This window comes from Elephas maximus, chromosome 14 (genome assembly GCF_024166365.1).
Source record: "Elephas maximus indicus isolate mEleMax1 chromosome 14, mEleMax1 primary haplotype, whole genome shotgun sequence".
Classification (NCBI taxonomy): domain Eukaryota; kingdom Metazoa; phylum Chordata; class Mammalia; order Proboscidea; family Elephantidae; genus Elephas; species Elephas maximus.
In genome coordinates, this window is record NC_064832.1 from 93,860,110 (window position 1) to 93,884,303 (window position 24,194).

General features: G+C 43.8%; 1 protein-coding gene across 5 annotated transcripts in view; it reads right to left on the bottom strand.

Annotated features, from left to right (window-relative positions):
* DOCK9 (dedicator of cytokinesis 9) overlaps positions 1-7,807 on the bottom strand; it is a 336,790-nt gene extending 328,983 nt beyond the window's left edge. For 3 of the 5 annotated variants that reach the window (XM_049853244.1, XM_049853245.1, XM_049853242.1), the window contains exon 1: positions 7,359-7,806. In XM_049853244.1, coding sequence (XP_049709201.1) covers positions 7,359-7,487 — 129 coding nt within the window. In that variant the 5' untranslated portion in view covers positions 7,488-7,806. Of the gene's footprint in view, positions 1-7,358 lie in introns of all 5 variants that reach the window. The other 2 variants (XM_049853243.1, XM_049853241.1) reach the window with 1 other exon arrangement.
* Between the last annotated feature and the right edge of the window lie 16,387 nt (positions 7,808-24,194).

Sequence of the window (24,194 nt, forward strand, 5' to 3'; positions counted from 1 at the left end):
AACTGAAAGGTTGGTGGTTTGAACCCGCTCAATAGCTCCACAGTAGAAAGGCAATCTGCTTCTGTAAAGATTACAGCCTAGGAAACCCTATGGGGCAGTTCTACTCTGTCACATGGGGTCACTGTGAGTCTGAACTGACTTGACAGCACCCAATAACAACACAGATCCTAGGACATAATAAGTGCTCAATAAATATTTGTCAAGATAATCCATCTTTTTCTTTATTAACATAATAAGAGCTTTACATTTGTTAAGCATTTACTATTAAGTACTTTGGAAACCCTGGTGGCGAAGTGGTTAAGAGCTACAGGTGGTAACCAAAAGGTAAGCAGTTCGAATCCACCGGGCACTCCTTGGAAACCCTATGAGGCAGTTCTACTCTGTCCTATAGGATCACTATGAGTTGCAAACAACTGGACAGCAATGGCTTTGTTTTGTTTTGTTTTTTCCATTAAGTACTTTACATGTAGGGAGCCCTGGTGGTGCAATAGTTAAAAGCCTGGCTGCTAACCAAAAGGTCAGTGGTCTGAACCTACCACCAGTTCCGTGGGGGAAAAGATCTGGCAATCTGCTCCCCTAAAGATTACAGCCTAGGAAACCATATGGGGCAGTTTTAGTCTGTCCTATACGGTTGCTATGAGTCAAAATCCATTCAACAGCACGCAACAACAACACAGTTTTACATGTATTATCTCATTTAATCTTTATAGAAAACCTCTAAGATATCATCTAAAAATCCCAATTCTCAGATGAACAAGCTGAGGCTTAGGTGATGGCCTAAACCAATCAGTGTCCTGTGCTCTAAGTCCTCAGCTAATGAGCAAAAAAGCCAAGGCTCAACTCTAAAGCCCAGGCCAAACCGGTTTCTTCCTCCACTTTCACGCTTTAAAAATTCCTCTCCACATCAATAAAGAACGATGATGAATCCATGAAACATCTCATAACATGGAGAAATCTGGAAGGCATTATGCCGAGTGAACTTCGTCAGACACAAAAGGAGAAATATTGTATAAGGCCAGCATTATAAGAACTCGAGAAATAGTTTAAACAGAGAAAAAAATACTTTCATGGTTGTAAGGGTGGGGAGGGAGGGAGAGAGAGGGGTACTCACTAATTAGATAGCAGACAAGAACTACTTTAGGTGAAGGGAAAGACAACACACGACACAGGAGAGGTCAGCACAACTGGACTAAACCAAAAGCAACGAAGTTGCCTGAATAAACCAAATGCTTCAAAGGCCAGCGTAGCAGGGACAGGGGTTTGGAGACCATGGTTTCAGGGGACATCTGGGTCAACTGGCATAATAAAATCTATTAAGAAAACATTCTGCATCCCATTTTGGAGAGTGGCATCTGGGGTCTTAAAGGATAGCATGCTGCCATATAAGATGCACCAATTGGTCTCGACACACCTGGACCAAAGGAGAATGAAGAACACCAAAGACACAAAGTAATTATGAGCCCAAGAGACAGAAAGGGCCACATAAATCAGAGACTACACCAGCCTGGGACCAGAAGAACTAGATGGTGCCCGGCTACAACCGATGACTGCCCTGACAGGGAACACAACAGAGAACCCCTGAGGGAGCAGGAGAGCAGTGGGATGCAGACCTCAAATTCTCGTAAAAAGACCAGACTTAATGGTCTGACTGAGACTAGAAGGACCCTGGAGGTCCTGGTCCCCAGAGCTTCTGTTAGCCCAAGACAGGAACCACTCCCAAAGCCAACTCTTCAGACAGGAATTGGACTAGACTATAAGATAGAAAATGATACTGGTGAGGAGTAAACTCCTTGGATCAAGCAGACACTTGAGACTATGTGGGCAGCTCCTGTCTGGAGGGGAGATGAGAAGGCAGAGGGGGACAGAAGCTGGCTGAATGGACACAGGAAATACAGGGTAGAGAGAAGGAGTGTGCTGTCTCATTAGGGGGAGAGCAACTAGGAGTATATAGCAAGGTGTATATAAATTTTTGTATGAGAGACTGTCTCGATTTGTAAACTTTCACTTAAATAACGATAAAAATTAAAAAAAAAAAATCCCTCTCCACCTTTACATTATTCACCCATGTTTTCTGTGGTTTCTTTATTTATTTTACACATACTCTTAAAGTTAGCTTTATACTTTATTCCACCATGTGATATGAGGTTGGCCTATAACTTTTTTTTTTTTTTTTTTTTGCAACACCGTTTACTGAATGGTGCACCCACCATTTTTGACTGCTACTCACAAAAGGAGACCCTAAATGCTTAGACACACAGAGAGGCCTGTTTCCGGGCTTTCTTTGCTATGCCATAGACCTTGCTTTCTGTTCTTGGGCTTACACGACTAACGGTCACATTATTTACTCCTGGGATTACCCTCAGAAGACCTCGCTAAGAAGCATATGTTCACGGGCTGGTGTGAACCTCTTTCCTAAAATAAGTTTCAAAAAGACAAGAAAAAAAAATCTATTTTATGATTTCAGCCAATCATTGAAGCGCTCCCAAATTTAGCAACTGTATTTCTCAAAACTCTCTCCCTTCCTCCTAAAACTTGCCCCTTTTTGCCCAAACTCCCCTGTTCTTTCTTGGCCTACCAGGGCCTACTAAACATTTGTTCAACTTCTTAATTCTTTTCCTGGGTGGTGGGGAGAGGGAGGAGTCTCACATTTCTTTGCATCTTCCAGGTCCAGTCTGATTCTTCATAAACCCCTTCCCAAGTACACCAGTTCTCCGTTATGACTTCCTCTATTCTCCGAAGCACACATGTGACAACTCTTTATATGTGCTCTTTTGTACACACAGACATCTTTTTGTAAACTGCTGGCCTGTCTGCCTGTTTAGATCATACATTCTTCAAGGGCAAGGGCCTGATCTAACAATACAACATCATACTCTCAGCACCCATCAGAAAGTTCTAGAGCAGAGCAGACCCTCAATAAATGTGAATAAAGATTTCACAATTCCTTCCCTCCTTTTCAAATTCAAAGCATTACTAATACACTCCTCTCTCCTAATATTCAAATGAACTAGAAACTAAAGAAATAGAACCTGTTGTTGATTATCTAGTTGGAGATGGGACTACACCCTGCTTCCTGTATTTTGGGACATTTCTGTTTGTTAAGGCTCTAGGAGGGTGGACAAAGACAGTGAGGTGAGGCTCAGGCCAGTTCAGTTGTCAGATTACTAACATATCTGATTTAAAATTACAGCCAAAACGAGGTTTTACGTTACCTGAGGATTTCAAAGAACACCACACTTGGGTCTCACGTTACCTCAGATAATACCGGAATCTTGAGTAGACTGAGCTGGGAGGGTGAGGGAGGCCACAAGCTCATACTCTGGGAGATAGTCATCCTACCTTCTGTCCATCCCCCTCCAACAACACAAAGGAAAATTTAGTGATGACTTGGTTCTCCTTCATTTCATATTGCTGCTTTCAAAGAGGTATCACTGGCAGGGCCTTGACATTCAATGAGAGATTGAAGCTGAGCATATTTAGATTAGATCAGCAAGGAAGCCAGGTAGTCAGATGACTTCTACATTAACACCCAAGTGCAATACAGCTGACAAAGCCGTGCAAGGGATATGTCAAAATATTTAACAATATTTCCACACATCTTTCGGAGAAAGGGTATTTTTAGGCCTTGCGTGGTACACTCCTTTAGATCCAGGACAGTATGACAGCTGTCTTTAATACATTTGAAAGACCTGAGGTAAAATTCCCGCAGGGGCTACAAAAGCAATCACCACTGATTTCTGCTCAGGGAATTATTTCCAGCTTTTCTTCCGAGCATATATTTTGAAGGTGCTGACCTTCCCGACTATTCTAAATCAAGTAATTATGAAAGTGGGAGGATTATAACCAAAAATCATAAGGTTTTTATTCCCACAGTTAGAAATATTACTAGTAGTACCTTCATTACTCTTAATAGAAGTGGTCTAGCCTGTTGGTGGGGAACCAAAACCAGAACCAAACCCACGGAGGCACTTAGAAATAATCTAGTGCAGCCCCTCACTCAACCGAAGAGGAAACCTGAGGTTCAGAGAAGTGACAGCCAAGGTGACTTAAGTAGCTGGTGGCATATGTGAGACCCAAGTGTGGTAGTCTATGAAATCCTCAGGTAACATAAAACCTCATTTTGGCTGTAAATTTAAATCAGATATATAAGTAAACTTTACATGTATTACTCAATCCTCACAACAACCCTGTAAGGTAAATCAGATTATTATCTGTACTTTACAAATGAGGAAACTGAGGCACGGCAAGGTTAAGTTCCACGTCTAAGGATGCTGTGTAAAAAGCTGTGCTAGGAACGCAACCCTGGCGGTCTGACTCCACAGCCCATGCTCTGAACTGCTAAACCTCTAGGATTAAAGTCCAGGACGCCCTAGCCCCATGCTGGGTTTCTCTCTATCATGAATAATTCTAAGGTTTATGAAAGAACTAAGCACATTTGAAAAGCCCCACAAATCTTGTTTGGATCCTGATGAAAACAAGCCAACAATCGAAGATCTATTTTTAATAATTTAGGAAATGTGAATAGTGTATCAATGAATTATTGTTAATTATATATTGTAGTTATATAACAAAATATCCCTTTTTTTTTGGCAATACATATTAGGTATATCAACAGTGAAAAGACCTGAGGCCTGGGACTCTCAATCCTAAAAAAAAAAAAAAGAAGAAAAAAAAAGCGATAGATGAAGCATGTTTGGCAAAATCTTGATAATTATTGAATCTGGGTGATGGAATATAAGGGTTCATTATACTATTCTTTTTTTTTTTTTGTATGTTTATTTTCAAGTTTCTCAAATAAAATTATTTCTAAGGCCCACAAACCTCTGTTTATGAATAAAAATATCTACGAAGCAATAAAAAAACGTGTGAGCACGTGCCATTTTTATATTTCAAAGCCTGTTTAACAGCAGTCTTATTACCCACTGAACTATCTAATTTCATTATGTTACTGATCTTACTACCATGGGCTCATCCATACTTGAAGCTTGCGAAGAGCTAGTTAAATCCATACACCATTAGTTTTTTGTTTTTTAGCCCAACAACAGAAATACTTTTATTAGCCAGCTAGTTTGTTTACTATGTTGAAGGCATTGGACTAGTGCTGACCCAAGTTATCAAAGACAAAGCAGAATGCTACTTCCATCCAAGCAAAGACAGAGAGACCACGGGATTCTGGACCCTGGCGTCAGTTCTTCTCTGAGTCCTGTAAGGATCGGGATTTCCCTCTTAAGTCCTCACAGAGCAAAGGCAGACCAGAACCTATATGGCAGGCAACGTGCAGCGATTCCTGGCAAGCACTAGAAAGCACCAAGAGAAGCAGAAGCGGCAGAGTGAGTACCTGACAGGAGGTGACGGGGGTGAGGCTTATGGGTAAGTTTTAGTATCTGTAAGCTACAGACCCCAGTTCCTCCTTCTGCAACGCAGAACCATGGCCATGCAATTCCCACTTCACATTCAGCCTGCCAAGCAGGCCCACTGACCTTACGGCATTTTGTATTTGTTTAAGCACGGGTTTCATCACACCAATGACCACATACAGACAAGAATAAGCAGTTGAGGCACCAGCCAGGTATGTGGCTCTTCATACTTCAGGCTATCATAGATGCCACAGTGATTTTATAAGAGTATCCCGGGTAAACAGATATGCTGTTAAAGTGTCATGAGGTGGCACAGTACAAGTATGTCACAGGCAGGAATGGACACTAGGTCACTATCAGCAGGCCATCTCTGACAGGAAGGACAGATATTCAAGCAGGATGGCACATCAGTAATTAGCAGTCTGTGTTGACACTTCTGTGCTCAATCTAATGGCTTAATTAACTAGTACCTGTCTTCAGTTAGGATCTGTCAAGCACTTTGGAAATCATGACAATGTTTTATTTACTCTTCTTTTGTTTCAACTCCTTTATAAGGACAGCAGCCCCCAGTTAAAAGAACCAAATTTGGCATGACAACAGAAATGACACCAGAGATGTTGCGGGCTGTATCCTTAACCAAAAGTTAGAAAGATACAGGAAGTTGTGCTAATGCCAAGGCAACAGAAGTTGGCATTCAGTTCTGGAAGTGACCGCCAGGCTTTAGTCTGTTCCCGCCTTCCTCTTCCCTTTCACGTCAACTGGTCAACCTTGATGTAATGAAAAAATAAAATCCGCATTTATTATCAATCAAATCGAAGGCTAGACTAGCACAGTTTGAGGAATCTGGAGTGAGCTGGCAGGGCTGACAATCTAGAGAAAACCCAAACTGAGCAGACTGGATATGGAAATTACGAAGCTTCTCTTCATTCATGCAGCCTCCACGCTCGTTCATGCAATCCTGCCACTGAAAAGGTACCTCAGCCCATGTGTTAAGGGGCCACCGGGTACCCACACAACCCCTCGCCCACAGAGCCACGAAGCCCAGACAATCAATTCCAAGGCCCATCTTCTTTCGCCGTTCCAACAAACAAAACACCACAAGTCACCCACCCACAAACAAGCCCCTTTCAAGAAAACAAATGCCTGCAACACGGCAAGGAGCTGCTACAAGTATCCCGCTGCCCTGGGGAGCACGCTGTGCAAACCCCGCTCAGAAGTCGCAGCCCCGCTGGCGCGCCATGCAAGCGAGGCCAGTGCACCACGGTTCCAAACATGCAGCCCTGGCTGGGGAAAGTTGACTTAAAACTTTGTCTTCCTCACGCCCAGAGGTCTGCTCTCTTCAAGACTTTCTGTCGCGGCCAGGTTAACCAGGGGGATGCTGGCTTCACATCCCCAAACTTGGTAGCAATTTGCACCAACGCTGAAATTACCAAAGGTTCCTTCCTATCAGGCCCCCGACCCCACTTCCCAGATGAGGCCAAATCGCAGGTGGGGCGACGCCGAGCCCTCCCTCCCGGAGTCGGACCCCCCAGAGAGCCCACTGGGCGTTCTCCCACCCTGGGCTCGCCGGCTGCACGAGGAAGCCCCCGCCCCTAATTCCCCGGCACCCTCCGAGGCCACAGGTGCCGGGCCCCTCCCGCGTACGAGAGCGCAGGCTGCGGAGGTCAGGTGAAGGAAGAGGGACCTGCCGGCGGCCAGGTGCGAGGTGAGCTGGCGGAGGCTGGCGATCTCACTCCCGGGACACGGGCCAGGCGCAGGGAAGGCATGCCCGCACGCAGGGCGGGGGTCTGGGAGTCGCTGCCCCCACGGGGCCTCCCGTCTCCCCCGTACGCGCCCCCCGCCCCCGGCCCACCTGCCAGCCGGCCAGCCCAGGAGCCCGCGCGAAGGGGGCGCGCGGGGAAGGAAGGGGACGCGCCGGGCCGCCCTCCCGCCGGGCCGGGCCGCCCTCCCGCCGGGCCGCGGGCCACCTGCGCCGCCTCCCGCCCTCCGCCACTCACTCACCAGGAGCACCGAGCCGCGCACCACCTCCGACACGCTCTGCCGCAGCTCGGCCGCCGTGCCCGGCTTGCTCAGCGCCCGGGTGAACTTCCGAGTCTCCGCCGAGGCGGGGAGCAGCGGCGGTAGCGACATCCTGGCCGCCGCCGCCGCCTCCCCCAGCTCCCGCGGCCCGGCTCGGTCGCGCGGCCGCCAGGTGCACCCTCCGCAGCCGGCCAGCTCCGCCGGCCGATGCCGGCCCCGCCGCCCCCGGCTCTTCCGCCGCTCGCGGGGTCCCGGCGGCGCAGCCCGGGCCGCGCCCTCCGCGCCGCTGTCACGCCCTGCGGCTCCCCGGTCGGCGCCCGCCGGCCCCCGCGCTCGGAGCCGCTCCCCGGCTCGCTCCAGGCGACTGTGCGTGTGGCGGCGCCGGGGCCCCCATGCCACCGGCCTCCCTCCGCGGCCGCTCGCCGGGCCGCCTTCTCGGGGCGGGGTGTCCGGCGCGGCGGGGCGGGGCGGGGCGCGGCGGCCGGGCAGAGGCGGGGCGGCGGCCGGGCAGGCGGGGCGGCGGCCGGGCGGGCAGGGCGGCCTGCTGCCGCCGCTCGGGAGAGGGCTGGCGGGACCCGGCGGGGAAGCTGGGGCTCGGCCGCTCGGGACCGACGTCTCTCCGAAGCTCCCAGGCGGGACCGCTCGCGCCGCCGGGAGGGCGCACAGCCCCGGCGCCGAAGGGGCTGGGGACCCCGAGATGCTCGGCGGGACCCCGGCTCGGGGGCACACGGAGTCCCCGGGAGCCAGGCGGGCCTCTGCGAGGACAGAGGTCTCAGGAGGGTGGCGTTTGTGCTGCACCCGAAGCTCCGGGCGCCTGGGAAGCCGCCGCCGTGCGGGAACGGGCTGGGCGCCCCTTCCCGGGACGGAGCGCGGCGCGTCGCACGCACCCCGGTCGTTTTCTCGGCCCCAACCCGCACCTCCTCCCCCAGAGGCTTCGGGCTGACGGCGGGGCGGCCTGAGAGGCCAAGCGGACGTCCCGAGACGAGGGACGGCGGACGGAGGGGCGGGCGTTTGCAGCGACAGAGCGTCGCCGGGAAGGCTCGCCGGGGCAGGCGGCTTTGGGAGTCTCGGACCCCGGCCCGCGAGGCTGAGCGGCTGCGTCACCGCGGGCGTCGTGTCCGCGGGCGTGAGCGCAACTTCTCAGCCTCGCTTCCCTCGTCGGTCCCTTGAGGAGCCTCGTCGTGAAACGGCTCTGAAGGGCACGCGTGTCCGGGAAGCGCTGGGCAGCGTCTGGCCCACAACGGGCTCACGGCGCCGGCCGAGCGGCGGGAAAGCCCCACGAGGCTGGTGGCCGCCGCCACTTCTCAGGAGCGCCTTCCTTACACAGCCTCGGCCATCGTCCCCACCCTAAGGGCCCCCACCACCATCCCCGCCATGGCTTTCTCTTTTTTCCTCTTTTCTGAGGAAACTCTGAGCAACCTGACGCCGACAGAGCACAGGGACCAGCGATTTGGCTGGCCTAACCAGGGCTGTGGCGCATGCGCAGTGGTTTCGGTTCCGGCCAGTTCCCGGGGCGGGAGCCCCGCCTTAAGGGTGGTTCCGCTGATTGGCCGGGATGCTCAGGCCACGCCCGCCGCCGGCTGACTGACAGCGCCTTACCTGCCCGGTCGGCCGCCGACGCGCGCGCAGTGATTTCGTGAACGGAGTTTTAGTGGGAATCCCAGGCGCCCGTGCAGCTTAAGTACCTTGTGGCGCAGTAGCCGCTGTCGCCATCGTGGAGGAGGCAGCTTTTTGCGTCCCACCCCACCAGAAAGCCAGACGCTGGCCTTAAGTGTAATCTTAAAGCGAGAAGAAAAATAACGATTCTCCTAGTCCAAGAAAGCAAAACACCACGTTGAGAACTTAATGGGCAGATCTGATACCTAACACAACTGGAGGTTAGGCATACAGTCAGCGCTCAATAAAGGCCTCCTGGATGTTTTCCTAGGTGGTTGGGACTGCAGGATGTGGCGCTGAGTGAGCCTGACAGATTGGAAGATAAATAAATCAAGTAGTGTGTGAGAATAAAAACAATTACACACTAGCCCATTTCCTCCTCCGTGAAATGGAATGGCCCAGACGATTTCCCAGGCCTCTAACGGTGGGGCTGGGTGACCCCAGTAGGGTAGGGTGGGTGCAGGCCAGCCTGACTCTGCCTTGTGCGTTTGGATGACCTTCCACAGCCCACGTTTATACCTTCGCTCTATGCTGGTGTGTGTCAGGTTCTTTTCTGGACTGTTAGATACTAAGCTGAGGTTTATAAATGAAGGCTCCCTTTAAGTTTCAGACTCCTTAAGTAAGAAGTTCCAGACGAAACAAACCTTTCCCCTGCTCAGTTACCTTAGTTCTCTAGACCATATCTATTTTCAAAGAAGGCAAAAAAGTTTATTTTTTTCTTTTAATTAAAAACAAAAGCAAAAATGGCACCCAGAGTGGTGAAGGTTTATTTTCCTTTTTCGTTCTTTCCTTTTTATTTTCTTATTATTTTAACAGCTATATCAAAAAAGGAAAGGAAAGAGCATATACCTGGAAAGTGAAAAGTTCCCTTTACCGTCTACTAATGTCAATCCATGTCTCTACCACACCTAAATTGTGTAATTGCTTGCTGAATCATTACATTCTAGAATTGGCAGGTTTTCACTTAGGAAGCAAGGCGTGAAGCACAATGTGTTGACAGTCGTCACTGACAATGTCTAACCAAGCAGAAGTCCTGACAGTCAGAAAACAAGACACTGAAATATGAACAAAATCCAGAGGATAAGTTAACCCAGCAAGCCATAGGTAGGCCTCCTCTTCCTGGTGAAGTGTTGCTGATAGCAAATGGCACATGTCTCGTTGTTTGAGAGGAAACTTGGTCTTTACCGAAGACTATTTTAAAAATCCCCACCAGAGTAGCCCAGAATTGTGAGCTCTCACACGTTTTTGGAAGGACAAGAATCTGCACTAGTAAGGGTATTTCTTGGGATGAGGCTGACCTCTGGGTGGGCCAGAATAAATGGTGTTTAAAGTATGGTAGAACATGTAAGGTGTGGTAAAGTTACGTATGTCTGCTCTAGCTTGAGGGAGTAGCTCCACCTTTGTTTTTCCAAAGCTACAGGAAGAAGCTTTCCTTTCTGTTGAGGATCGTCCTAGTAGGTGGTGGAAATGAAATATAATCATAGTGAGTTTTGAAAATTTGCATATAAATGACTATACTACACCCAAGTATTTGTAATTCAAACATTACCTATATTTTAATAATAACCTCTTAGCACATCATTTCCTTGTTAGGTTTGCTTTAGGATTTGTGTCTTAATGAAACAGTTAGCTTAAAATCTTTTCCAGCTATATCTTGAAAGAGTATAACTGTTTTTAGCAAAAATAAAAAGTAAGCCCTAAAGAATAGTCACTCCTTTGGAGTGGAGGGCCCAGGGAAGTAGGGAAGGGGACTTTCTTTATTTGATGCTTCTGTTGATTGCATTAATTTTGAAAAAGCATTTATTACTTTTGTATTTCATTTTCTAAATGTTTGTTATAATGCTTGTTTTCTAAAATTAATCAACCAATTCTTAAAAGGCTTTGGCAAAAAGATGGAAACAACCAAGGTGCCCATCAGTGTATGAATGGATAAACAAATTACGGTATATTCACACAGTGGAATACTACACATTGATAAAGAACAACGATGAGTCCGTGAAACATCTCATAACATGGATGAATCTGGAACGCATTATACTCAGTGAAATTAGTCTCAAAAGGACAAATATTGTATGAGACCCTATTATAAGAACTCAAGAAAAGGTTTAAACACAGAAGAAAACGTTCTTTGATGGTTATGAGGGTGGGAGGGAAAAACAGGCGTATTCACTAATTAGATAGTAGACAAGAATTATTTTAGGTGAAGGGAAGGACAACACACAGTACGGGGGAAGTCAGCACAAGGGACTAAACCAAAAGCTAAGAATTTTCCTGAATACAACCAAACACTTCAAGGGACAGAGTAGCAGGGGCAGGGGTTTGGGGACCATGGTTTCAGGGGACATTTAGGTCAACTGGCATAACAAAGTGTACTAAGAAAACATTCTGCATCGCACTTTGGTGAGTGGCCTCTGGGGTCTTAAAAGCTAGCAAGCAGCCATTTAAGATGCATCGATTAGTCCCAGCCCACCTGGAGCAAAGGAGAATGAAGAACACCAAAGACATAAGGAAAATGTGAGCCTGAGATTCAGAAAGGACCACATAAGCCAGAGACTCCATCAGCCTGAGACAGGAAGAACTGGATGGTGCCTGGCTTTGACCAATAACTACCCTGACAGGGAACACAAGAGAGAATCTGTGATGGAGCAGGAGAAAAGTGGGATGCAGACCTCAAATTCTAGTAAAAAGACCAGACTTAATGATCTGACCGAAACTGGAGGAACCCCAGAGATCATGGTCCCCAGACTCTCTGTTAGCCCAAAACTAAAACTATTCCTGAAGCCAACTCTTCAGACAAAGATTAGACTGGACTAGACGACATAAAATGATACTGGTGAGGAGTGTGCTTCTTAGGTCAAGTAGACACATGAGACTATGTGGGCAGCTCCTGTTTGGAGGTGAGATGAGAAGGCAGAGGGGGACAGGAGCTGGTTGAATGGACACGGGGAATACAGGGTGGAGAGAAGGAGTGTGCTGTCACATTGTAGGGAGAGCAACTAGGGTCACATAACAACGTGGTGTAAGATTTTGTACGAGAAACTGAATTGTAATCTTTCACTCAAAGCACAATTTAAAAAATATATATTGTTGAGAAGAGCCAAAAGAAGTAGGCTTTGTTTAATTCCCGAGTAACATAAATGGAAGATACAACCCTTCGAAGAAGAACGGTTGGGGGAAAGGTAAACAATCAATCTAACACTAAGTTTACAGATATCACTTAGGGTTAATGTTACCAGAGGAATTGAATTCCCTTTTTCTCACTTCTGTTTTATTCAGGAGAGTTCTCAGAGGAGATTAAAAAATAAGTCTTTAAAGAGGAAGTTCAGAACTGGGCTTCTCCAGCTTTATTGTGCATATAAATCACCTGGGGCTCTTGTTAAACTATAGCTTTAGGTTCAGAAGTTGGGGCCCAAGATTCGTTTCTAACAAGGTCTCAAGTGACATTAAGCTCCTAAATCATGCAGAGGCTGCCGATGCAGAGACCACACTTTGAGTAGCAAGCATTGAGACTTCCATTTCCAGAACTATGGGCGCACTGTTGGCCCTGAAAAAATCTTCAGCTGGCTTTTAAAATCTAAGGGAAAAGAAGACCAAGAACCCAAAAGAAAAATGGACGAAAGTCATGAATGAGCAATTCACCACAAAAAAAAAAAAAAGATATAATAAAATTAAACATGTGAGATGTTTGACCTCATCTATAACAAAAGAAATGCAAATTAAAGCTATTCTGATATATAATTTCAAACTAATCAGACCGGGAAACATTTTAAAATATAACATTTTTTGGAAAGGCCTGAGAGAAGCAGATACTCTCACACAAGGCTGTAGAAATGCAAATTGATACAACCTTTATGGAGAGGATTTTGGTAATATCTACCAAAACTATACCTGTGTTTATCTTTTGAGCCAGCAGTACCAAATACTACCCACAAAGTAACTCATTGCAGAATTATTTATAATCTCAAAACATTAGAAATCGCCTAAGTACCCAAATATTGGTGATTGGTTAGTTATGCTATGGTATGTATACACAAGGAAACCCTGGTGGCCTAGTGGTGACATACTACAGCTGCAGACCAAAGGGTCGGCAGTTGGCATCTGCCAGGCGCTCTTTGGAAACTCAATGGGGCAGTTCTACTCTGTCCTGTAGGGTCGCTATGAGTCGGAATCGACTCCACGGTGCTGGGGTTTTTTTTGTTTGGTTTATACACAAAGAGGGATTATGCAGCTTTAAAAATGAATGAGGAAATCCAAAAGTGAATCCATACATGTATGGCCAACTGATTTTCTGCAAGGGTGCTAACTCCATTCAGTGAGGAAGGAAGAGTCTCTTCAATAATGGTGTTGGGAAAACTGGATTTCCACAAGCTAAAGAATAAATCAGGATCTATGCCTCCCATCATTCACAAAAACCAAAGTGGATAAGTCCCTAAATGTGAAAACTAAAACCATAAAATTTTTAGAAGAAAATATAGGGGCATGGCTGTGGGGTCAGGTTTTTACAATGGATTATCAGATTAAAAAAAAAAAAAATTTTATCAGATAGGACAACAAAAACACAAGTAGCGAAAGACAAAATAGATAAATGGGATGGACCGTTATCAAAATTAAATACTTGTGGTCATCAAACAACTTTATCAAAAAAACTTAAATAACAACTACAGATTACGAGAAAATTTTCAGGAACCATACATCCAATGGAAACCCTAGTGGTGTAGTTGTTAAGTGCTACAGCTACTATCCAAAAGGTTGGCAGCTCAAATCCACCAGGTGCTCTTGGAAACTCTATGGGGAGTTCCACTCTGTCCTATAGGGTCACTATGAGTTGGAATCGACCCAACAGTGTCTAGGAAAATACATCTAATAAAGTTCCAATACCCAAAATATATTTTTTAAAAATGGCTATAACTTAAAAACAAAAAGATATACAACCCAATCAAAAAACAGGCAACAGTTGGAATCAACTCAACAGCAATGGGTTTGTTTTTCTTTTTTGTTTTATCCATTCAAAGGACCTACAAGCAATGCCACCTTAGTAACACTGAGCACACCAAATACTTAGAACTTGATTTTTAAAAAGCATTTTCCACTAAAAGGAACCAGGGATCCTTGGGGGGGAAAAAAATGACTGATTCCAGGGCGGGGGCAGGGAAAGCACAATGCAGGCCTGGAACATCTTAGCCAGGTGTTATAGAACACAGCCCTGCCAGAAGTCATAACTGTTCTAAGTCCCAACATTTCCCAGGGCTCGTTCATGGTCTTGCCCAGGGGCTTCCCCACAAGGGCTTTTGTGAACTCTGAAGGAAATTGAAGCACAACATGACCCAGAGACTCTGTCTAGCTTATTCTCTCCCAAGAATAAGCTAACAACAGCAATATTGCCTTACAAAAACCAAAACCCGTTGCCATTGAGTTGATTCCAACTCACAGTGACCCTACAGGATAGAGTAGAACCGCTCCATAGGGCTTCCAAGGAGTAGCAGGTGGATTTGAACTGGTGACCTTTTGGTTAGCAGCCAAGCTTTTTACCACTATGCCACCAGGGCTCCAATATTGCTTCATCTAACAGTGGCACTATTGCTATTTCCTTACCCACCTGAATGTATGCTTGCTACTCAGTTTTTACATTAATCACCATTCAGAAATAGTTTCTTGAAAAAATAATAAAACATTTTTTGTTGTTGAAAATTCAATAGGTTAAACAGATTAGAGGCTGCTAAAGAAAGAATTTGTGAAACAAAAGCTATATTAGAAGATATAACCTGTGGGTAGACACAGATATGCACCACCCACACCCTCCTTCAAGGAAGAACTCGCTCCTTGACTAAAGGGAGTGTAGTCAGCAGACGCCTCAGCTGTCAGCTCCTTCAGAGTCTGCCTCATCTGAAGAGGGTGCCTGGCTTGAGGTCACACTCTCACTAGGGAAGCTCCGATTAGGTGAATAAGTGAGGCAGGGGTATAAGTGCCTGGCCATTTTGGACTCATGTGGGATAGCTCTGGTGGACCATATTGATTCTAGAGCTGTCTGCTGGGTTGGCAAAAGCTTTGTCAGGCCAGTATCACTGTTCGGTTTCTCCTTATGGCCAAATCTGCGCCATCCACCTTCCCTTCATAAGTGCTAGTCCCTAATAAACGTCTTACGCCCAAACCACATACCAGTATCTACTTATGAATAATCCACTCTGCAACAATCTAGAATGTAGCACAGAGAATTCAATGTAAACTATAAAAGAAAAGTTAAAAAGGAATAGAGTGTTTAAAAAAGAACAAAAAAACCCTAACATGAAATTCTAGGAAAAGAGAAAAGAAAAAGGAATAAAAAGGAATCCACACCTAGCCATACCTTAATGAAACTGCAGAAAAACAAGCACAGAGAGAAGATCACGAAAGCAGCCAGAATGAAAAGATGGATTACTAACAAAGATAAGTGACAATTAGACTGATTCAACAATAACAATGGAAATTAGAAAACAGTGGAATAGTAACACCAAGGTACAGAGAGAAAAAGTAACTGAAAACCTAAAATTTTATATCCTGTAAAACTTTCAAGAATACAAGTGAAATAAAGACATTTTCAGGGGAAAAAAATTAGTTTTTTTTCATCAACAGAATTTCAGTAAATAAACTTTAAAAATGTACTTTAGAGAAAATTCTGGAAAAAGAGGCAGACTCAAGAAGAAATAGAAAATCTAAATAGACCTATAACAACTAGAGACTGAATATATATTCAAAAAACTTCCCACAAAGACATGACATGGTTCGTATATAGAAAATCCCAAAGAATACACACACACACTAATTAGCACTAATAGATGAGTTCAGCAAGACTGCAAGACAAAAGTTCATTACACAAAAATCAATTGTATTTCTATACACCAGCGAAGAACAATCCAAAAAATTTATGAAAGCAATTCTATTCACAGCAATAAAAAGGGCAATACACTTAGGACTAAATTTAACAAAAGAAGTCTAAGACTTGTACACAGAAAACTACAAAACATCTTTGAAAAAAAATTTTAAAGTTCTAAACAAATGGAAACATCCCATGCTTTGTCTTGCAAGACTTAATATTAAGATGGCAATACTATCCACATTAATCTAAATTTAACACATTCTCTATCAAAATCCCAGCTGCCTTTTTTGCAGAAATTGACAAGTTGATCCTAAATTTCTTATGAAAATGAAAAAAAAAAAACTCGGAATGGCCTGAAAAGAAGAACAAAGTAGGAAGACTCACACTTCCCTGTATCAACTTACTACAAAGCTGCAGCAAACATGACTATGGGATATTGGCATAAAGATAGAAATATAAATCAGTGGAATAGAATTGAGAATCCAGAAATAAAACCATGTATTTTAGGCAAGGGTGCCAAGGCTATTCGGCGGGGAAGAAAAATAATCTTTTCAACACATGGTGCTAGGACAACTGGATGTCCATACAGGATGGACCTTTACCTCATACCATATACAAAAATTAACTCAGACTGGATCAAAGACCTAAATATAAGGGCTAAAACTATAAAACCCTTATAAGAAAACATAGGCATAGAATTTCGTGACTTGAATTAGGCAACGGCTTTTTTTCTTATATATGGCACCAAAAACACAAGCAACAAAAGAAAAAGCAGTTTAGAAATTCTTCACAAAGTTAAACATAGAGTTACCATGTTATTGTTGTTGTTAGGTGCCACTGAGTCAGTTCCAACTCATAACAACCCTATGTACAACAGAACAAAACACCACCTGGTCCTAACACTGCTAAAAAAACACTGCTAGGTACATCTAAGTCCCAAACCCATTGCCGTCAAGTCAATTCCAACTCATAGTGACCCTATAGGACAGAGTAGAACTGCCCCATAGGGTTTTCAAGGAGCAGCTGGTGGATTCAAGCTGTCAACCTTTTGGTTAGCAGCTGAGCTCTTAAACACTGCACCATTGGGGTTCCATAAAACCGCAACAAACAAACAAACCCATCGCCATTGAGTCGATTTCAACTCATAGCGACCCTATAGAACAGAGTTAGAACTGCCCTATACGGTTTCCAAGGAGCACCTGGTGGATTCAGACTGCTGACCTTTTGGTTAGCAGCCGTAGCTCTTAACCACTACGCCACCAGAACTCCATAAAACCTAGCAATTCCATTCCTTCCCAAGAGAAATGAAAACATGTCTACACAAAAGCTTGTAAGTGAACATTCATAGCAGCACTATTCATAATAGGAAAAAGTAAAACAGATAGCCAATGAATAGATAAACAAAATATGGTATATCATTGCAGCGCAATATTATTCAGCCATAAAAAGGAATGACGTAACGATACATGCTAAAACATATAGGAACCTTGAGACCTGTATGCTAAGTGAAAGAAGTCTGACACAAAAGACCACATATCGTACAATTCCACTTACATGAAATGTCCAGAATAGGCAAATCCATAGAGACAGAAGTAGATTAGTGGTTGCCAGAGGCCTGAGGTAGGTGGACATGGATAGTGACGGCTAAAGGGGAAGGGGTTACTTTTTGAGGTGAGGAAAATATTCTGAAACTAGACAGTGGTGATGGTCGCACAACTTTGTGAATATACTAAAAACGACTGAACTGCATGCTTTAAAAAATTGGATATTGTTGTATGTAAATTATTTCAATTTTAAAAACAAGAGAGAATGTAATTTAGACAAGACAAAAATGACCTCAGATGAAAGACCTGAGATGCAAGAAAGAATGGTGATCAGATAAACTATCAACTACATCAAACAACAATAGTCACGTCTAATGTCGGGGACTTAAATAAATGATGGTATTTGAAGGCTCTTGTATTGTTCATGAGGAAGATATTGATTAATTATAGAATTTCATAAATATAAATACTAAAATGACTAGGGTACTCATAGTATAGACACAGAGTGTTTCTTTTCCAAACTAATAATATGAAAAAATAGAATATGAATGGAAAAAAAGATCAATAGAAAAGGAAGAAAGGAGAAGGGTAAAAACAGAAGAAGGACCAACAAATAGAAAGCACAAAATAAGCTGGTAAAAAGTCACCGAATCGCACATGCAGAAATTGAGGTGGTGTATATTTCGCTGTGTATACTTACACCACAATAAAAATAAATAACCTGGTAAAAAGAAATCCCAACTAATTAGTAACCACAATAAATATAAATGGACTTAACACCTCCATTAAGAATCAAAAATTGCCAGTATGGATAAAGAAACAAAAGCCATAGGGCTTTATAGCTTTTGTTTCTTTATTCATACTGGCAATATACATACATTATTCGGTTTCTAAAAGACACACCTAAATCATAAAGATACAGAAGGGTGCTATATAGAAGGATGCAAGAAATTTATATAGGCAAATACTTACCAAAATAAAGCTTAATAGGGCTGTATCAGTATCAGGCTAAAGATATTTGGGGTAGAAAGCATTAGGTGTTAAAGAGGTTTACTAAATAATAAAAGAAAAGCTCAAGGCTTCAATTCCCCCAGAAAAGTACAGTTCTAAACCTGCATGCACACAACGATATCTTCCTCAAAATATATGAAGTGAGGGGTTGTCCAGAACATTTCGGAAAGAACAATATTCCCCCCAGATTAGCAAATATATTTTTCCTGAGGCTTTACATTCAGATTATATATTTTTAAAATCAGTCAACAAGACCAAGGTGTTAATAACATTTTTTAAAATATTTTTTAAAAAAGGGTTACAAAATGTTTCTGTATACTCTGAAATGTGATGTCAATGAAACGGATTTTTTTTTTAAGCCAAAAAGGAATACTCAAAAGGTTCATTCAATACCTTCCAAATATGTAGAAATTATGACCATATCCAATTGTCTCTTATATTTCTTACAATTGTTAGTCTTCATAATTCAACTATTTTAGACTTATTAGCATAGAGTATCACTTCGGGTTTGAACTATCCTGTTTATAGTAAATATGTGGTTGCTTTGTGACAAAAGTAATAACAAAGGGGAAAGTTTTGAAACTAGCCCTTGTTACCAGGCTGTAAACAGCCAAATTCATTTTATCCATCTTTCTTAAAAAGGCCAGGAGCCCTGGTGGTGCAGTGGTTGAGTGCTCAGCTGCTAACCGAAAGGCTGGCAGTTCGAACATACCGACCACCCTGCAGGAGAAAGACGCGGCCGTCTGCTTCGGTCAAGATTTACACCTCAGGAAACCCTGCGGGGCAGTTCCACTCTGTCCGACAGGGTCACTGTCAGTCTAACTGGACAGCAGCAGTTTTTTGGGTCTTAAAAAGGCAGCACTGGTAGTTTACCATTATTTCCCTAAGAAAAGGAATACAAATTGCATTTATTAAAAAAAAAAGTTACCGTCAAATCAGCCCCAACTCATGGCAACCCCACGTGTGTCAGAGCAGAGCTGTGCTCCACAGGGTTTTCAATGGCTGATTTTTTGGAAGTAAGTCACCAGGCCTTTCTTCTGAGGTGCCTCTGGGTGGACTTTAACCTCCAACCTTTCAGTTAGCAGCCAAGCACTTAGCTATTTGCACCACCCAGGAATGCCTTTGAAGAATAGCAGCTCAAAATACACATTTTCCAAAGTTTAGCCAGATATTTGCTCTGAGATTGTGATGAAAGGCCCAGATCCTACCCTCCACCTCTATCATAAATAACCAGGAATGAATCCAGACTAGATTCAGGGGTCTTCTAGTCTAGTCTACATATCGGGGGTAATCCTGATGCTTCCAAACAGAAGTAGAGACCTTTGTCCTTAAGCCCTTAGAACTTCCTTTCCTCTCCAGAAAATAAAGATAGTTCCAGCCCTGGGCACGCAAATGAACTCAGAAGAAAAGTAGGGTTGTAGCTCATTCTTGTGTCTTCCGAATTTACTGTAACCTGTGCTATCTGTAGTGGTGGATAAACCCATTGCTGTTGAGTCGATTCCAACTCGTAGCAACCCTACAGGACAGAGTAGAACTGCACCATAGAGTTTCTAAGGAGTGGCTGGTGGATTCGAACCACCTATTTTTGGTTAGCAGCTGCAGTTCTTAACCACTACGCCACCAGGGTTTCCAATGGTGGTAGCGGATAGTAAACAAAAATTTTCTAGAACAAGCTTATCTCATTTCTAAACTTCTGGGTGTGGTCTGGCTGATGAGGAAACATCAGAGAAGCAGGGGACCTGAATATGTTCCCTGGCCTGTCTTTATCATCCCACTTTGGGAGCTCTCTACAGACTGGACTGGAAATACCGATAAATATCAAAGCTAGAGGCTGTCCTTTCATTTACAGCTTCTTAGATACCTGGCATTAAGTGAAACACTGGTGCATACTAGCTCTTTGCAGACAACGGTAGTTCTGGGGTCAGATCCATCATGTCCACTCATGTAAAGGACAAAACATGGCCCCAGGAAAACATGACCGAAGATGAAAAAGACAGAGAGAGAAAAGGAATTACCATGTATTAAATAGAAAAATACGGATATTTTAAATAAGAGATGGGGAAAACAACCTTGCCAGACCAGTCTGGTTACTAGCTTCATATTTGTCAAACTTCCCGGACAGTGTCCATCTGCAACCAAATATTTACATACAGACAGTGCATAGAGTGACCTCCGTTTCTACGGTGAACGCAGTGGGTGTTAGCCTGATAGAAATAGTGACTCGATATTTTTATCTTACAGCTTGTACTCTTTAATTCTTTAAACCGCATTTATTATAAACTATTTTCACTCAACATAAACTCATTGACTGCTCTGGCACCTACTACTGTAGTTTCTCTCTGAACAAAATTCCTGCGGGCATGGAAGAAGCACAGCAGCTGTTGAGATCTCAGTGCTGTAAGTAGACTTCCTGACCTGGCCGGTTCTCCTCCCTCTGCAAAGGTGCAGGCAGAGGCAAGTTGTTAACCAGCACCTTTTCTTCACTTGCCTTGACATCGCAATCTCATTGCTTTTGCCATCCGACAAGCAGAGAAAAAAATCCAGCTGCATCCACACCCTACTCTGAATAAATAAAAACGTATCATTGAGGCAAACAAGTCATTAAGCTGTAATGTACAAACAAAATGTAAAGAATTGTTAGTAGAATTATTCTATTAATTGTAGAGATTGTTTTTAAGTTAGTGATCTGGGTCAAAAAAAGGGGCAACCACGTGGGATTTCTTGGTTCAGATTACCTTTTTCTTCTTCTTTTTACTCTTTCCCCATCATTGAAATGCTCATTAGATAATTTAGAATGTTCTGTATTTTTCTAACACAGATATAAATACAAATTATTACTCTTTGTATTGTCTTCCCTGTATGAAATGTCTTTAAAATGATAATCAGAAATAGCAATAAGAAGTACCTATCTCTGTGAAACATTCAATGTATTCCTGTCTTTTGTTAGGCAACACAAACTTATTCATTTGACAAATATTTGCTGAGCATCTACTACACGCTAGGTACTATTCAAAGTACTAAAGATTCAGCACGATTAAAAAAAGACCAAAATTTTTGTCTTTATGAAGCTTACATTCTAGTGTAGGAGACAGTCAATAAACAGGCCACATTAAACAAAATGTAGAGCACTTTGATAAAAGCAAGCACCAAGATTAAAAAAAAAAAAAGGCAGGGAGTGGTCTATGAAGTATTGGGGGTGAAATGGGATTGAAATTTAAGTAGGGTGGAGGAAGAAGATCTCAAAGAGAAAGGAAATATTGACCCTTGGGTCAGTCACCCCTGTGCTTGGGCAATCATTGTCAATGACAAAATGATTATTGAAGTTATAATGGTATTAAATTAGAGCTAATAACTTAGAAATTTTATATTTGGCTGCTCATGTAACTTTAGCCCTCAACCAAGCAAGTATGATTTTCTTCTTCTTCTTCTTCTTCTTCTTCTTTTTTTTTCCTTTTGGATACCGCCATAAAATATTTGGATACAGGAAATGTTGTGCTGTTCTTGCAGCCTTGATGTTCAGGGTGGATTGTAAAATATAAATTTTTGTGAGATTTCAAAGATTATTTTGATAACATTACATACAGATTTAAAAGATGTGGCTATCACAAGTCTGTTATGAGGGAGAAAACTGCATAAAAAACTAACTTGGAATAAATATTTTGCATAAGTTAAAAAAAAGAAAGGAACTATTGAATAAAGACCTGACGCAATGAAGGAGTGAGCCATATGGGTATCTAGGGGAGGAATGTCAAAGGCCAAGGAAATAAAAGTGCAAAAGCCTGAAAAGCAAGAGTGTGCCTGGTGTATTAACTGTTGCCACTAAGTCGATTCCCACTTACAGAGACCCAATAGGACAGAGTAGAACTGCCCCATACAGCTTCCAAGGCTGTAATCTTTATGGAATTAGACTGCCACATCTTTCTCCAGTGGAGCAGCTGGTGGGTTCGAACCGCTGACCTTTCAGTTAGCAGCTGAGCACTGAACCACTGTGCCACCAAGACTCCTCCAGTGTGGCTGGAGTGGAGTAGCAAGAGTGAATGCGTGGAATAGAGGATATGAGGCTAGAGGTGTAAGACAGAGAGGGTGAGCAGATTAGGCGATACCTTATAGACCATTGTTAGGAGCTTGGGCTTTGACTCTGAGTCAGCTGGGAAGCCACTGGAGGGTTTTGAGCAGAAGAGGTGATGCCACTAGATATGCATCAGTCCTGCTTCCTCTTCCTAGGCACTCCAAACCCATTGCCATTGAGTTGATTCCAACTCACAGTGACCCCATCTGTTAAAGTAGAACTTCTCCATTGGGTTTTCTTGGCTGTGGTCCTTACATAATTAAGGCAACAGGCCTTTCTTCTGCGGCAATGCTGGATGGGTTCAAACCACCAACATTTGAGTTGGTGGTGGAGCACAAACTGCTTGCACCACCCAGGAACCCCCTAGGCACACAGGAGAACTAAATTTCCCACTCTTCCTTGCAGTGAATTGGGATTGTGTGATGACTGGGTTCTAGTCAGTGGAATGTGCATCCAAGTGATATATACCACTTCCAAGCTTAGCCATAAAACTCCCTGGGTGACCCTCCATATCCTTTCTTCTTTCTTCTACAGAAACCATAATAAACGGCCACATGTTGAAGATAGAAGATTGTTGTTTACAGGAGAGCTCCTTAAGATTGCTGCCTGACCAGGAACAACTATATTGGACTTTGTGTGATCAAGAAAGAAGCTTTCATTGTGCTAAGCCACTTGGATTTTGAGGTTGTTATAGCTGTGTTAACAGTAGACTGGATATCTTCAACAACTAAAGAAGTGCAAATCAGAAGAAAATTGAGCTCTTATTTTGCTCACTTATTATCCCTCTTCAAAATCTGACACTTCGCATAGCAGAAGAACATTGACCTATAAATGCATTTTTTCCAGGCTCTGGCTCTGGAAGAACATTGGCACGGATGAACAGTAGAGGAGCAGAGCCAGAGGGAATCTGTGGTTGGCAATACATGGAGAGGCCTGGCGTGGCGTTCCCGCAACACCTGAAGGCAAACTTAAGGCAGAATCTCTTTTCCATTTGGGGAAAAATCTTCAGCGTTTAAAAGGACCAGGATTCTGTTCAAGTCTGGCTACATAATTTGTGGGGCCCAGTGCAAAATGAAAACATAGGGCCCCTTGTTCAAAAATTATTAAGAATTTCAAGATGGCAACAGCAGAACATTTAACCAACGACCAGGCCCAAGCTCAGTGTGGGGACAGGCTCTGGAGAGTCCCTCCCCTCCCCTTCCCTCCCGCCAAACATCAGCCATTAACTCTTTAGATGCTGAATCATGGAGGGGTCTCAAGGTGTAGGGGGGCGCTCAGGTTTCAAAGCAGTAGCTATTTATCAAGCAGTAAGGGCAGCTCCTGCTATACCAACTTTAACCTCAGCCGGAAATAGAAGCATCACCATTGAATGCATAGGGGAAAGATCAGGTCAGACGGTAGGATGAGTAGTTATGCTGAATAGGTTCTCTTGACTGATGGAGTAGAAACATATGGATGTATGTACAGTTAACTCTGAAACCAAAATAAACAATACACCCACAAACCTGGGATCTGTGATATCACCCAAGGCAAGCATGGCAAAGCCAATGTCAAGGACCTCAAGAAGGAGCAAAGGAGAAACTGGTAACTCCTGACTGAGGAACAACAGTGAAACTGAGACTGAGCAGTCATAGAAAAACTTCGTGAAGCTGAGTTCTCACCACAACCACAGAGGTGGCCACAAA